The 15930-nt window shown below is 46.1% G+C and overlaps 1 protein-coding gene across 1 annotated transcript; it reads right to left on the reverse strand.

The window, feature by feature from the left end:
• Nucleotides 1-474: 474 nt before the first annotated feature.
• On the reverse strand, nucleotides 475-14847 carry RTCB (RNA 2',3'-cyclic phosphate and 5'-OH ligase). The gene is made up of 12 exons (XM_086468533.1): nucleotides 14730-14847; nucleotides 14485-14563; nucleotides 13710-13777; nucleotides 11073-11172; nucleotides 7288-7444; nucleotides 6519-6675; nucleotides 5246-5405; nucleotides 4038-4213; nucleotides 3256-3444; nucleotides 2659-2769; nucleotides 1841-1960; nucleotides 475-768 (listed from the first exon to the last, which is right to left on the reverse strand). Exons 1-12 carry the CDS (start codon nucleotides 14820-14822, stop codon nucleotides 661-663), a joined length of 1518 nt encoding a protein of 505 aa, XP_086324659.1. The 5' UTR covers nucleotides 14823-14847; the 3' UTR covers nucleotides 475-660.
• Between the last annotated feature and the right edge of the window lie 1083 nt (nucleotides 14848-15930).

The raw sequence follows: 15930 nt of genomic DNA on the forward strand, positions 1-15930 counted from the left end.
AGGTGCTGTGTTAAATGGGAGGGGGTGGGGGAAGAGGGGAGGACTGTGCCTCAAGCCTAGCTAGTCCCTCTCAACCCAAGCGGGAGACCGCTCCCAACTCCAGATTTCTTACCCAATTGCCACAAAACATGCAAGATAGAGACTATGCATAAAGATACCTGCAAACAGAGCAACCTCTCCCTGCCCAGAAGCGCCATACCCTGCCTATCAGAGTACTTCTACACGCAGAAAGAGCTCCAGGCATTCAGGTGTGGAGACAGCAGGTCTGGTTCTTATGCCATCTTCGCTGTTGGAGGTGGTCTTGCGGCACAGCAATTAGTGACAACTCAGGCAAATCTGAAGTCCAGCCTGTGGGATCATCAGGCAAATGGGGGAGGGACTGCATATACAAAACAAGACTAAACTTATTTCTTTGCCTTTTCCTCACAAGAAAAGAGCACCATATAACGGGGGGGGGGGGGGGGGGGAGGAGGAGAGGGGGGCATTAATTATGCCTAGGAGTGATTAAAAATAGGTGTATCCTCAACTGTTGTGTTTCCAGAACAGAGACGTGATATCTGACCATCCTACAGAGTCCAAGAGGCGTGGGAAGATGATGGTTCTAGTCAGTTTTGCGTAAGGCCTGGAGATGTCAGTGTGTTTCTGCTGCCTTGTCAGCTCCTAGCCTTTTATGACAGCAATAGGTCTCAGTTTAATGGCTTTCTTGCTGATGCCAGCTGCGTGGCAGGTGTTAACCACATCTGTCACGTTCTTGTAAGACTCTGGTGCCTGGAGGGCGAAAAGAAAAAAAAAGACAAAATTATAAAACAACCCAAAGTCACAGGAAGTTATATGTAGGCTTTTGATATCCCCTCTTCTCTTGCAAGAATAGAATCACACGAATCGAGAGTGAGGGTGAACATATTGAGCATCTGGCCACCTTACATATCTATGAGGCACTTAGTTTTCCAAATGAGCTTTCACCATATTTCAGACAAAATACTAGCTCTTTTGGTTCAGTTTTCCCTATATTCTCAGATAATCCAGTCCACCAGCATGTGAGAATGTCAAGCCTCATTATCTGGCAGAAAGTCACTCCAACTTCCTCCTTACAGACAGCCTTTAAGATTTATCTTCACTGCCCCTTAGAGACAGGAATCAGGGTTGAACTCTAGAGCTTCCCCCTGCAGCATTCTGAGAAGGAAGCTGCTCTTGAACAGAGGTTTTAATGAGATCAACATGTTTGTACAACACCAACACCCATAACAGCATAGTTCCAAATGATTAACACGCTTCTGTGAGTGAGGCTGCGAACAGAAGAGACATTCTATTGTGTTAATGCAGAAAAACTGGAAGTCATAATACTCAAAGTTTCCTAGCCATTCAGAGTTTTCTTCTTGAGCAAATACAGGAATTCATCTTAAAAGAGGCAGATCTCTCATACACTGCTAATAATCTACGTGAGAGCTGCACTGTGAAGCAAGTTTAAAGCTGTGAGAACAAAAATCCAAGAAGAGAATCCATAAAACATACTTTTGTGATGCTAACACAAAGACTTCTCAGGGTCGATAGTAATTATCCCTATTGCCAGGCAGAAGAGGAAAAAACCACTCCCTCCCCCCTGAATCTGTCAAACAGGCACCTCCCCTTTCAGCAGGATTTTAGGGACAGGGAAGACTTCACATTATTTTCCAAAAAATTGGATAGTTCTATTGGAAATCACACAAGCTGGATATTTAGAGTACTAGTGATCACTTAGCACTGCAAAAAAAAAAAAAAAAAAAAATCAAGTCAGGGAGGGTCATTCAGCCAAGGAGCCAGACTCCCTTTTCCCTCTCAGATAATGAAGAATTAAACTCACTTCTTCCATGACCAGTTTGGGAGAAGCAACACGGATGGCAATCCCCATGTCAGCCAGCTTGTCCAATACATCCTGGAAGTCCAAGTTACGTCGAGATTTGGCTCGGGACAGTGCACGACCCTAGACAGCAGTTTTGTTAGTTCTATTTTTTGTAGCGGTTTGGAAAAACAGAACTCTTTCTTATTAAAGAAAAACACTATTACATTATAAGTAAACAGAAGAGCTGAGAGCACAGACCGCAGTAAGCCACAAAATGGGAAATGAATTTCAACTTTAGGTGATGGGCTCCTGCAAAATCCCACGTCTGGTGTGATGGCTAGGAAAGTTCCATGTGTATAACGTGCTAGTCTGCAAGTGTCTTTTTACCCTAACTTGTCAGACTGTTCAGAAGTCAGAGTTTTACTGGAAGATATTTCTCTTCCTCAGTCATCCTTGTCTCACACTGTAAATAACAGGAGAGAAAACACCTTCTTCTAACTACTGAGGAGTTTTACACGGACAGCCTCAGCATAGTTAATCCTTCTTGTTAGCTGAGAGATACCAGAATTTGGTAAAAGGAGCTCATTCTCCACACGTTCATCCTAACCTTTGCCTTGGATAAAGAAGCATCCCCTAAATTTTCTGCAGGGGTAATCAAAACTATTCAGTTAGCGACAAACAGGACTTTAGCCTGCAGTCCTCCTGGGCTGGCATTACTGTGGCAACTCTCTACTTGTATGACCAACGGATGGATCACACACTGGATGACCCTTAAACAATCTTGTTCTCTGGATAGCAGTCCCATCCCAATCCCTTCCTGAAGTGACTTTTGGACTTACAGCTCCATGGCAAGTAGTTCCGAAGGTCTCAGTCATGCCTTGCTCTGTGCCAGTAAGAACATAGCTACAGGTGCCCATAGTCCCGCCGATCAAAACAGGCTGTCCAGTCAGCTGTGGATGCGAACGAATATTAATTCACCAAGAAAAAGCCTAAAAAAACAATTCTTAATAAAAGTCTGAGAGAAACCACATCTCCAGAAAAGAAGGTCAGGTTCACATTCCCTCAGAGCATCCCTGCTTGCCTTGGGTGCCTGCTATCAAGGCTTCTGGAGAACTAGCTGCACTGAAAGATGCAGACCAGCAGATCAACAGACCTGTGTCCAACCGACAAGGCAAATCACTGAAGCCCGCCCTACGTATGGAACACTTCTTTCCCTTCATGATCTTCCAAGCATGGTGGGTGTGGAGCAGAAGAGGGAGCTCAGCGTCCCAAAGATCTAACACACAGACAAGCAGAATATTGCCATCCCACCAGGGTTCTGGTGCTGTTAGCTCAAAAAAGGAACTCACAGCATTTAGATCTTTGTTAGGGACCCTAAAACTGTCCGATTCATCCAGAATTCTCTTGTAATTTCCTTCTCCCACAGCTGAACTTACTTGATAATCAACAGCGATAAGAGGATGGTGCGGAGGGAAGGCCCTGGTTGATCCCTTTCTGTGCACCAGCAGAGTCCGCTCCTTTCCATCCACTACATGTTGCTCCACTTTGGCAATGTTGTGAGACACATCATAGATGACGTGCATATCAAGGTCATCTGGGGTTGTGTTGAAGACTTTGGCAAAGGCCTAAAAAAAGAGCAAATCAGGATGTGAAATACAGGAAGATAACTGCTGTGTACACGCGGAAGATTTAGAGTCTTTTTAGGAATTAAAAGGAACAAATTTGCTTCAAAGTATTTCCTACTGATAAGTCAGTGACCTAAACGCTTGGCACAGCAGGTAAGAAACTTCAGTCACATTCAGCCACAATGGAACTGAATACCACAGTGACAGAACTGGACTGTCTAGATTGTTTATCTGCCTACTGGCAGCTTTAATGCTGGAATTCAGTCAGATACCAGCTAGACAAATTCTTGCAACTCTGAAAAGATGGCTTCAGCAGTGTAAAAACAATTTCCTCGTATCCTCTTCTTCCAGTTCAAGGCATTTTCAAAAATATTCCTTAAATGGCTTCTGCAAGTATAATCTGGTGCTTTTGAGAAGTTTTACATGGATTGCCATGACTGCAGCTTTGAGCAAGGCTCTCCAGAAAACACAGTTTAAGAAGCACAAAAAAGAAAACTATGTTAAATACTGCAGCTACTCTGTGTTCCACATGTCTGGCATAAGGCAGGAGATGTGTACCAAAATATCTGCATCAGAGACAACTCTGCTCCTACCTGTCTTGTTAGAAAAGTCATAGAAGAGCGGTTGACCCATGCATAGTTGCCAGCAGCTGCCATTCCCTTCAAGTAATCCTGTCCCTCTGCGGAGGCAATCCTGGCACACGCCAGCTGGCGATCGTTCACTATGATTTTGTCCCGTTTCATAGCTTTTTCCATAGCCACCAATGCATCTGGGAAATAAACACAGTAAGTCTAAGAGACTTCTTAATTTAGTTTCAATGTGTGAGGTTAACATGGACGTCTGTAGTTTATATTCTAAAACTGAACACATCTGTCTGATGGTCAAACCTATGGCTTCTTCTCAAATGCAACTGCGAATCAGTGGCAGAACATCGTCAACTGTTTGCAAACAGCATTCCCCAAAACTATTTTTAGAAAGAAAAGTTAAGAGGCTTAGATATACCAGAAAGGATCCTCCACTTAAGACAAACACAGTTCAATCTAGTGATAAATTCTAACCACGTCAGCTCTTCACTTGGGTTCAAAACAATAAATGCAGGTGTAACTTTTTTTGTGACCCGAGAATTGCATCTTTTCTTTTTCTGCTGCAGGAATGCCTGCCTTTGCTACATCAGAGATTATGGACTCACTGTCCTAAGCAAATACATACAAAGACAGGCCCTCAACCAGACAGAGGATTCAGTGAAAATCTCCACACTGTCTTGATCACAGAATAATTTCGTTTGGAAGGGACTTACGGAAGGTTTGTAGTCCTATCACTTGCTCAAAGCAGCTCCAGCTAGATCAGGTTGCTCAGTGTCTTATTCATTGAAGTTTTGAGTATCTCCAGGGATGGTGGTTCTACCAGACCTCTAAGCAACCTGTGCCAGCATTTGACCACTTTAACAGTTAAAAAAAAATAAATGAAAATTCTAGTATCTAATTGGAACGTCCCATGTTCCAGCACGAGTCTGCCATTTCTTATCCTATCACATTGTGCGGACACAAAATAGCAAGACCAATACTCTGCATGACCAAAGACAATTAACACATTGGTTTTAAACTTATCATGGCTAAGAGGCTTGAAAACACATGCGAGATCCTGCAGACACAATTCAAAGCAAGCCCTGTCAAGGCAACTCAGAAGAGACTCAACAATTGCACTGTAAGACATGCTATTTGGTGCTGCAGTTCACTGTCGATGACAAGACCGTACTAAGGAGTTTGCATCACTCCAGCTACCTACACCAGTCAGATCGTACCTGTGGCAACCTGGTGGCCCAGACCTCTGCTGCCACTGTGGATCATCACGCACACCTGCCCTTTGTGGTCGATGCCCATCTTCCTGGCAGCATATTCGTTGTAAATGTCATCCACAACCTGGATCTCGGCGTAATGGTTTCCGGCTCCCAGGGTCCCCAGCTGCCAAGCACAACACACTGATCAGACAGCGCTAGTAAAGCAGCCTCTGGGAGGACAGGGGAGAGCTACGGGAACATTGGCGGCAGGGGAAATTGCTACAGCAAGGTTTTGGTTTTAGAGAAGTTTTTCAAGAAAAAAAAAGCCCTATATAAACTGAAAGGAAGTAGAACACAGCAGCATCATCACTGTCCTCTTTCAGATTTATAACTATTTTTACCATTGGAACAAGACTGCAATCAAACAAAAGGACCAGGATCTACAGACTGTGCTGTCACTTTTTTTCCAACTTACCTCGGCCTAGTTGAAAGCTGGGAAGAGTGCAGAGTATTGATAATTAATCTTCAATTTGTACAGGCAAGGCAGACAGTCTTATACTTGGTTATAACTCCACAAGGAAGTTAAAACATCCTGTTAATTAGGTACTTACAACCTTTCAGTCAATTAAAGCAAGATACTGCATTTCCAAGCCCAAATTTTTTCAACTCTGTAACTGAGGATCACTTATTTGCAAGGCAAACGTGAAAATTGAGGACATAAGAATATTTTGAGATTAAAATGCTACAATCTTGCAGCACCACAGTTCATAAAACTAAAGAAGTAATAGATGAGAAAGCTTTACGAAGGGTAGCATTAGCATAGCCATCTCAGAAGTGTTCCACCCAGAGCAATGAGATACTATGTATAGAAATTAAATCCAACCCTTGAACTGCAATTCAAAGTTAGGAGCTAGTTCATTTATTATGCTATCCTTCCTTGGCCTGCTATTAACCTGCTGAGCAAACAAGAAGAAAAGTTGCAAAGTAACTTGTCTGTCTCTTAAAAACAAAACTAGATCTGGATGGGGAAATGCCACCAAACATGAATTCCAGTGCCATGTATTAACTGATAAAAAAAAAAGGATGGCCCTGGGGACCTTGGGTATGCCCAGTATCGTTTGCCTCCGTTACAGTTCTGTCAAGCATTATTCAGAAACAGCCCCACCATCTCACCTTTCCCCCTGCCCAGAAATGCCAGGCAGAGTTTCAGGAAAAGACACAAAATTAGAGCGCTACCTGCTAACCTTTACATTTGAACCCTGGGAGCACTCATAGCCCTCCTGAAACATATCATTACCTGAGGCAGGCCCCTCTTCTTGGCTCTTGAGGAGACCTTGTTGGGGTCAGCCTGCAGCATTCTTCCATATTCCTCACAGTGCTCCTTGTCCTCTGCCCAGGCATAGCCTTCCCGGAGAGACCAGTCCACACCCATCTCTAGCGCCTCTTCCAAATCTCTGCAATTATCAAACACCTACATAAGGTGATTATCCTTGGATATACTCAAAACTCCACTGGATACGGCCCTGAGCAACCCGATGTAACTTCGTTGTTACATCTACCTTCAGAGTTAGCCCTCCTTTGTGCAAGGAGTTGGATGAGCTGACCTCAAGAGATCCCATCCAACCTAAATTATCCCACGATTTTACGATCAGCTAACTCCCCTAAGAAGAACTCCAATTTCTTAATACTTCATAAAAATCAAGCTATAATAAATATATTAACTTTAGATAGTCACTACTTTTTCCTCTTTGTTGTGTGGGGAATATCTATTTTCTCTCTCATCCCTTTCAAAAAAACCCTTTACATCCACAGAGGTTTTCTGTCAGAAGAAATGAGAACCTTTCAAAAACCTGTAGTTATTTCAGGGTTTTAAAAGGGGGAAGAAACAGCTGATGGTGCACTGATGATTATGCCAGTCCTCCTGGTGAAGTACATATGCAGAAAGAATGGAAACAGAGTTAGAATTACTTTTTTGTTCTTAAAGTCTCCCACTGATGAACCTTTCATTGAAACAAAACACCAGAGATGTCCCCTCTAGTGATGTGTGCACAAAGTAATTCTCTTACTTGGCGTTCATGGGGATGACACCTTTGGAGCCAACACCAACAGGAATGTGGTCAAACATAGCCTGGGCAAGCTGCTCCTTGACAGGCTGCACGTCGCTTTCGTCCAAATTTGTACGTAGTAAGCGGACACCACAGTTAATGTCAAATCCGACACCACCTAGACGTGTAGAAAAAGCCATGGAGTTAATAAAGGTAGTGTGCTGATGGTGAGCACTTGCTAAACATTCATCATAAATCAGTGTCCCTGCCCACAGTGAGTATGTATGCAATGCTGTGATCTTACACCTTTTCTGACACAATACTGGGAAAAAAGCAGAAGTGCATTAAGCTTCATTTTAATAGATTTACATGAAGCCTCAGATTTCAAGACAGCCAAAAATGTAATCCTGCAGAGAAAAACTTTAAAACTCTTAAAAACCCCCCAGTTTTTCAGTCCCCAGCATATGCTCTAGAGACATAGCTGTACAATTGCCTACAGAGCTCTGCGTTTACAAAGCTGCTCCAGCAAGCAGCCAAAGAGAAGCAGACACAACTATAAAATATATTGTCCACAGAAAGTAGAGAAGAGGTTCCTGTTGTTCTGCCTAAGGTCAGAAGAAAAGTGACAGATCTTAGCATGGCTCCCTGATGCAAGATGTCCTTGAAAGCAAGTCCTTTTTGAATCTTCACTGGAATAAATACTAACTAGTTATAGTTAGTGATAAATACTTACAAGGAATATAAAACTTCAGTGCTTAGTGTTTTGCTTAACCCTTAGTATTTAATAAAACTAAATACTGCAGGGCAAGGCTTAATGTGAAAGATCAGTCGCACTACCTTTACTAATGAAGGCTTTGGTACTAACTAGTGTCAGAGGTGGGGATACCAGACTAAGAGATCTTGGGTTTGAGTCAATCAGGAACACTGGAACTGCCTGAAGTAAACCTGAAACATGAATATCATGTTTCATGACAACCACAAAAGCATCTCCAGACCATCAGTAATTAAAGACCCAGGTGTTTATTAAAAAGATACTTAAATAAATTTATTTTTTAAAATAATATTTTAAGGTCACTTTTTTAATAAAGTGTAAAAATAGTCTCAAAAGATGTTTTCAAAAATTGCTCAAAGAAAATCATAGAATCAGGGAATGGTTTGGGTTGCAAGTGACCTTAAAAGATCACCTAGTTCTAACCCCCCTGCCATGGGCAGGCACACCTTCCACTGGACCAGGTTACCTTGAACACTGCCAGGGAGCGGGCAGCCACAGCTTCTCTGGGCAGCCTGTGCCAGTGCCTCACCACACTCACAGTAAAGAATTTCTTCCTTACATCTAATCTAAATCTCTCCTCTTTCAGTTTGAAACTGTTACTTCTCATCCTATCACTCCCTGATGAATTGTCCCTCCCCACCTTCCCTGCAGGCCCCCTTTAAGCACTGGAAGGCCGCTGTAAGGTCTCCCTGGAGCCTCCTCTTCTCCAGGCTGAACAACCCCAACTCTCTCAGCCTGTCCTCACAGGGGAGGTGCTCCAGCCCCCTGAGCATCTTCGTGACCCTCCTCTGGACTCGCTCAAGCAGCTCCATGTCTATCTTATGCTGGGGGCCCCAGAGCTGGACGCAGTACTGCAGGTGGGGTCTCACCAAAGTGAAGTAGAGGGGCAGAATCCTCTCCCTCGACCTGCTGGCTGCGCTTCTCTTGATGCGGCCCAGGATGCGATCGGCTTTCTGGGCTGTGAGCGCACGTTGCTGGCTCATGTTCAGTTTTTCACCCACCAGCCCCCCCAAGTCCTTCTCCCCAGGGCTGCTCTTGATGCATTCACCACCCAGCCTGTATCTGTGCTTGGGATTGCCCTGACTCAGGTGCAGGACCTTGCACTTGGCCTTGTTGAGCTTCATGAGGTTTGCACAGGCCCACCTCTCCAGCCTGTCCAGGTCCCTCTGGATGGCCTCCCTTCCCTCCAGCGTGTCAACCTCACCACACAGCTTGGTGTCGTTGGCAAATGTGCTGAGGGTGCACTCGATCCCGCTGTTCACGTCGCCAACAAAGATGTCAAACAGCGCCCATCCCAATACCAACCCCTGAGGAACACCACTCATCACTGGTCTCCACTCAGACATTGAGCCATTGTCCGTGACTCTCTGAGTGCAACCATCCAGCCAATTCCTGATCCACCGAGTGGTCCATCCATGAAATCCGTGTCTCTCCAATTTAGAGACAAGGATGTTGTGCAGGACAGTGTCAAATGCTTTGCACAAGTCCAGTAGATGACATGGGTTGCTCTTCCCTTATCCACCAATGCTGTAACCCCCATTGTAGAAGGTCAATAGATTCATCAGGCATGATTTGCCTTTAGTGAAGCAATGTTGGCCGTCATCAGTCACCTCCTTTTTTTCCATGTGCCCTAGCACAGTTTCCAGGAGGATCCACTCCATGGTCTTTCTGGGCTTAGAGATGAGACTGACTTGCCTTTAATTCCCCGGGTGTTCCTTTTTTCCCTTTCTAAAAATGGGGGTTATGTTTCCCCTTTTCCAGTCAGTGGAAACTTTGCTGGACTGCCACGACTTCTCAAATATGATGGGTAGTGGCTTAGCAACTTAATCCGCCAGTTCCCTCAGGACCCATGGATGCATCTCATCAGGTCCCACGGACCTGTGCACTTTCAGGTTCCTCAGGTGGTCTTGAACCTGATCTTCTCCTACAGTGGGCGGTTCTTCATTCTGCCAGTCCCTGCCTTTGACTTCTGTGACTTGGGCGGTGTGGCTGGAGCACTTGCTGGTGAAGACCGAGGCAAAAAAAGTAATTGACTACCTCAGTCTTCTCCATATCCTGGGTAACCAGGTCTCCCGTTTCCTTCTGGAGAGGGCCCACGCTATCCCTAGTCTTCCTTTTATCACCGACATACCTATAGAAGCTTTTCTTGTTGCCCTTGACATCCCATGCCAGATTTAATTCTATCAGGCCTTTGGCTGTCCTAACCTGATCCCTGGCTGTTAGGACAATTTCTCTGTATTTCTCCCATGGTACCTGTCCTTGCTTCCACCCTCTGTAGGCTTCCTTTTTGTGTTTGAGTTTGTCCAGGAGCTCCTTGTTCATCCATACAGGCCTCCTGTGCCTGACTTCCTCTTTGTTGCTCCTGAGCTTGGAGGGGTGATCCTTGAATATCAAACAGCTTTCTTTGGCCCCTCTTCCCTCCAGGGCTGTATCTCATGGTACTCTACCAAGCAGTCCCCTGAAGAGGCCAAAGTTTGCTCTTCTAAGGCCCAGGGTAGTGAGCTTGCTGTGCGCCTTCCTCGCTGCCCTAAGGATCTTGAACTCGACCATTTGATGGTTGCTGCAGCCAAGTTGGCCCTTGAGCTTCACATTCCCCACCAGCCCCTCCTTTCTGGTGAGAACAAGGTCCAGCATAGAACCTCTCCCCATTGGCTCCTCTATCATTTGGAGAAAGAAGCCATCACTAATGCATTCCAGGAACCTCCTGGATTGCTTAGTCAGTTTCTTATCAACCTGGTGCAATGCAAGTTCCAAGTTTCATGCTCTCCCCTCAAAACTGAGGGATATCACGAGCCCAAGCCAAAAACACAAGGGCAATTCTCTCTGCCCTATTTAGATGTTTTCAGTGTAATCACCTGCTCCATAAAGAATACAGATTCTGAGTGCAAGAATTAAGCACCTTTTAACTCCCTATAATTCACTTATTTTTCACTTTGGTTCTGTATACAAAGTACTGTAAAGATCTGTCATTTCAAAAAGTATTTTTATGCCATCCCAGCTATTTCTCAGTGCAGGTTAAGTCAGTCATCCTTACCTGGTGAAACCACTGCTTCAGGATCATTCATATCAAAGGCAGCCATGTTGCCAATGGCAAACCCGTAGCCAGAATGGACATCTGGAAGGCCTATTGATCTCTGAAAGAGAATGAAGGAAATTCTAAAGTTTTATGAAACTCTATGCTGCACAGTCGCCTTAGTTGTACTTTGTATTGTGGCAGTGGTTGCCACATCTGCAAACAAATATACAAAAAAGAGAATGTATGTTCAGGTGTAGATAGAGTAAACACATTAATTCAGGTAAGTATCTAACTTCCTGCAGTTACAGGACAGACAGTCAAAGAAAGCAGAGAGCAGACCTCGCTCTGAAGCAAGTGGCTAGTCAGTGGAGAAGCCCTCTTGGCTCTATTGACCAGATCTCGAGAAAACTTAAGAGGAGCTTAAGCACCTAAATGTAGGAATTGTGATCTCCAATTGAATTCTAACCTAGCTTTTCCTTGGACTCGAGTCCTTGCACTCGAAACTTACACAGATGATAGCTTATGAGTAACATAAAGCAGAGACATAAAAGTGAAAATGAGTTTGTCTTTACCATGTTCCACCTAGAGACATCTGCAATATTTAAATACCGCAAATGTAACCCGGGAAGAGTTCAGTGCTATGGAATGGTGTCACGGGTTAGAGCTGGGCCAACCACTAACAGATAACAGATGCTCTCTATTTACCCTTCTCCCTCCCCAGAAAGGGAAGGGAGATGGGAATAGGATAGAGAGACTCATGGATTGGAAAACTAAAACAGCTTTAAAATGATAAAATATATACAACTATACACAAACCCAATACTAAACCCATCCACTACTGACGCTGCAGGGCTGGCACTGGGGAAGTCCCAGGCTAGACCCAGAAGCATACGGGAACCAGATACAGGAGCTGGATTCAGGAATGCAGGGATCAGGCTCACAGACGGAAGAATGGACAGAGTCCTCCTTGGATGTCGAAGAAGAGAGCTTAACCTGAGAGCTCAACCCTTGTGATCCCTCAGCTTTATACTGAATACGACGTATGTGGGATGGAATTTTGTCAGTTTTGGGTCACCTGTCCAGCTCGCTCCTCCCTGCAAGTGCGACCTTTTACTTCATTACACCCCCTTTCACTATGGCACCCCAACACTGGGTACACGATTTAGCAGTGACCTTGTTGCTATAGGAGCAAGTATAAGCAAAAGCCTTTCTGCATCCCATTCCTTGGTATTAACCATAAACATCAAGCGCTGTCACTACTAAAAGCAGACACTGTCTGGGAAAACATGCTGCTGATTTCATAAAGTGCAGTTCCTTAGAAGAGACTTAGCTAAAAAGTGAAATCACTGAACAGAATTAGTTCTGGTTTAGCTCAAACCAGGAAAAATGGAATCATAAAACAGACAGCACTTTCTCTTCTTAGCTGTGTCACTGAACACTGACCAAAGACTGCACCCTGTAGGCAGGAAAATGCCCTCCTTTTAGGATGATATCCTGATAGGATAGGAAAAGATAGGAGCTATGTCATTGTAATTCATAAAGTAATTATTTTTACTAAACCTTTTCACACTAATTAAAGTCAACGCATGCTTCTACACAGTCCACAAGTCCAAAGTATATCTAACCTGGTAAGTTTAGGTTAGGACACCACAAACAGCACTCCACAGTCTATTTAAGCAAACAAACAAAAAAAAAAGCCCCAAACACCCAGAAAGCTGTCGGAAATTGGAACTCTGCAACGTGTGTTAAACTGTTACCATACACTAAGAAGAACAGAACTTTGCAGCGGGATTATATGCTTCTGCCTCCCCTGGCCATCACCAAGAAATCTCTTGGCTTAGAAACAAAAAGTGAAGATTTGAATAGACATATGATCATAACATCTCTACTACAAACTATCAGCCAAAATTCCCATTTTAATAGGTCGTTACTATTTTACCTTACTTCCTTTCTGGTTGACCACTAAGACATTTTAACAGCATGATGGGGTGCCTTTTACTACAGCCAGAAATTCAAAACGTTTGCCAAGTCACCATGAGAAACAGTTGAAAAAAAGAAAACTCCATTATTTATTACTTATTAATATATTCAATATTGAATGTGAAAAAGATTATTTCCACATCATACTTAGCACTTCTTGAAAAGTGACCTAGCCTAGTATTCTCCTCCTGCGTCATCATGTCCAATGCTTTGCTACAAAAGATGCACAGGGCGAGGGAAGAGCGTTGAGTGCATGGGAAGGCTCACTACCAACATTAGGCAGCAACAATAAGACAGACAACAGTATCACCTCCTGCTCTCGCCTCACTTCTCCACACATTCCAGGTCAGCAGAGGCAACTCAAAAACAACAGACAATACGAGCAGCAGGGAAAAGGCGGCTCAAGCAAACTGAAACAGCATAAAGCAATGCTAAAAAAGCTTCACAGCAAAAGATAGTCAATGCAGTAAGTGGATACTTCCCTTTCAGACAACTTAAGTTTTACAGCCTGCCCTTGCAAGTCCTCCTTACGCAGAGACAGGTTCCTAACACACAGACTGTCTTGAAAAGAACTCTGGTCCATACCCATTCTTACAACAGAATTCCCATTGGGAAGGCAATAATCCCTGGCAAACAAGAACAGGAAAAGAGCAAATTTTCAGAGCAGTTACTCACATGAACAATGCCAGGTAATGCAGCCACATTCCCAATCTGTTTCATAGCAGGCAAAAAGCCACCTGCACCTGAAAAAGAAGAAGAAGAAAAAAAAGTAAGTAATCTGATAATTTGCCATGGTAATCACAAGAAGTTGCTCAAAACACTAGCAAATCAGAAATTAGCCACCAACAAGCATTCCAATCTGGTATAAAATGCCTAGCATTATGCCAGATCTGCAGTTCCATTAAATGAGGTATTATGTCCTAAAGCCCTCCTTCTGCTGTGTTAGTACCAATGCAGACCAATCTGTGCTAACAAGAGAAACGTATTATCACCAGTCCAGCTGTCAGATCTGGGCACAGCCCCGTGCTCCTGCGCTGCACAGAACAAACAGGCCTATGCTACAGCCCCCAGCAAAATGAACTCTGAGAGCAGGCATTCAGGGAATGCTCCAGAGCACACAGGCCAGATGAGAAGGCTGTGCCCATCCATCCGATTTGGACACGGGGACACGCTACAGCTGCAGGGGACTGCCCTGTGCTGCTCACCAGGCCGCAGTGTCTGGCAAAGCGAGACAACCCATTCCTGTTTGCAGCCTCTCCAGACCCGCCAGCAAGGACGTGCCCTGGGCCTGCTCCCACTGCCCCTGCTACACCCTGATTCCTTCAGGCTTCAGGGCCCACAGACAGCGTGGTTTGAAGGCTCGAGGCCTTCGAGGCCACAACGAGAAGCGTGTGAGGGGACGCCCCCCGGGGCAGAGGGCCCCCATCCCGCTCCCCCACGCCGGACGCACCTCCGCCGCGGCAGGCATTGCGCAGCTCTTCGAACATCAGCTTCTCCAGGGGGTCGTTCACGTAGAAAACACCCTCCACCTGCGGGGAGAGCTGTCAGGGCGGCCGGCACCGGGCCGGGGCTGCGGCCTGCAAACCTCCCCCGCCCCCCCCGCCCCGGCTGAGGTGGGCCGCCCCTCACCCCCTGGGCACCCAAGGGCTCCTCGCTGAGCCCAGCCCAGCCCAGCCCAGCGCCGCCCCAACGCACATGCATGTTGGGCACGAAGCCCTTCTTGATCCGCCAGCAGTTCTTGTCGATCTTGTCCAGGTACTGCAGCTCATCGTTGTAGCTGCGGCTCATGGCGGCGGCGCTCCCGCTCGGCAACTCCGCGTCACCTCGGCCGCCACCACCCGGCCAACGGCAGGAACCGACGGCGGCCGCCCAGGGTCACACCGCCCCAGCCGCGGCCGGCAGCCGCCGAGGCTCAAACTTCCTCAGGAGGGCGGCGAGATGGCGGCTGCCGGCGCCCCCTGGCGCCCCGCCGCGGGGCGGCCGTGACCCGCCAGCCGGCTCCCCGCGTCGCGGCTGGGATGTCTCAGGGGAGGCCGCTCGCCCCCTTCAGCTCCGAGGCTGGTCAGAGGCCCTCTCTGGCCACCCGCCTTGCTGATGCCCTGTCGCTCCCTCAGCCCTGCCTCAGGCCGGGCAGGATGCAACACCGTGAGGCCTGGAGGCGCTCCAGCCTGGGGGAGGTGTGGGGCCGAGCCCCCCGCTGCAGGTGGAATGGGTGGAGTTCGCTCAGCTGCAGTCAGGCGAAAGCTGCCTGCACCCCGTCGTCAATTGCGTTTCCTCAGCAGGAGGAAAACAGCTTTTTGCTGGACAGTCTTGGCTTGAAAAGGGCTCCTGTTGAGGAGCGAGAGGCAGGGGGATGGCTAGGGTCTGTGATGGGGCTTTGCACAGGGGTGGTTTGGGGCTCACAAAAGCAGCAGGACGTGACGCCCCAGCCTTTGTTTCTCCTCTGTTGACGCTAGTTTGGAAGGCCTGAGGCTGCTTTCCATTCAGGCTTGGCTAAAGAGCAAGCACCCAAGCATTGCAGGGCAGGTGTATCCCTCTGCAGAACTGTGTTCAGGTTTGCACGCTGATAAAGGATTGAAAAAGAAGGCGGAGAAACAAAGAGGATAAGACAACATACCAAAATGAAGTATGAAATAAAGTAACTATTTCAATCCAGAGAAACATTGACAAAGATGTTGGAGGATTAGACTTGTCAGACTTACACAGAAACACTGAAGGAGATAAATGTATCTGACCTGGCTAGGCAGTGCTAAGCAGGGAACAGGACAGACAAAAGGATTTGAAGAGTCACAGGGGGAGAGCGAGTATCAAAGGCAGTAGCAGTGCCATTTTGTCTCTCTTCCTGAACTGCTTCTGCATCTTTGTTAAGATTGGTGTTAAGCGTTTAGTTAAGACA

This window comes from Leptosomus discolor, chromosome 1, assembly GCF_034619465.1.
Source record: "Leptosomus discolor isolate bLepDis1 chromosome 1, bLepDis1.hap2, whole genome shotgun sequence".
Taxonomy (NCBI): Eukaryota; Metazoa; Chordata; class Aves; order Leptosomiformes; family Leptosomidae; genus Leptosomus; species Leptosomus discolor.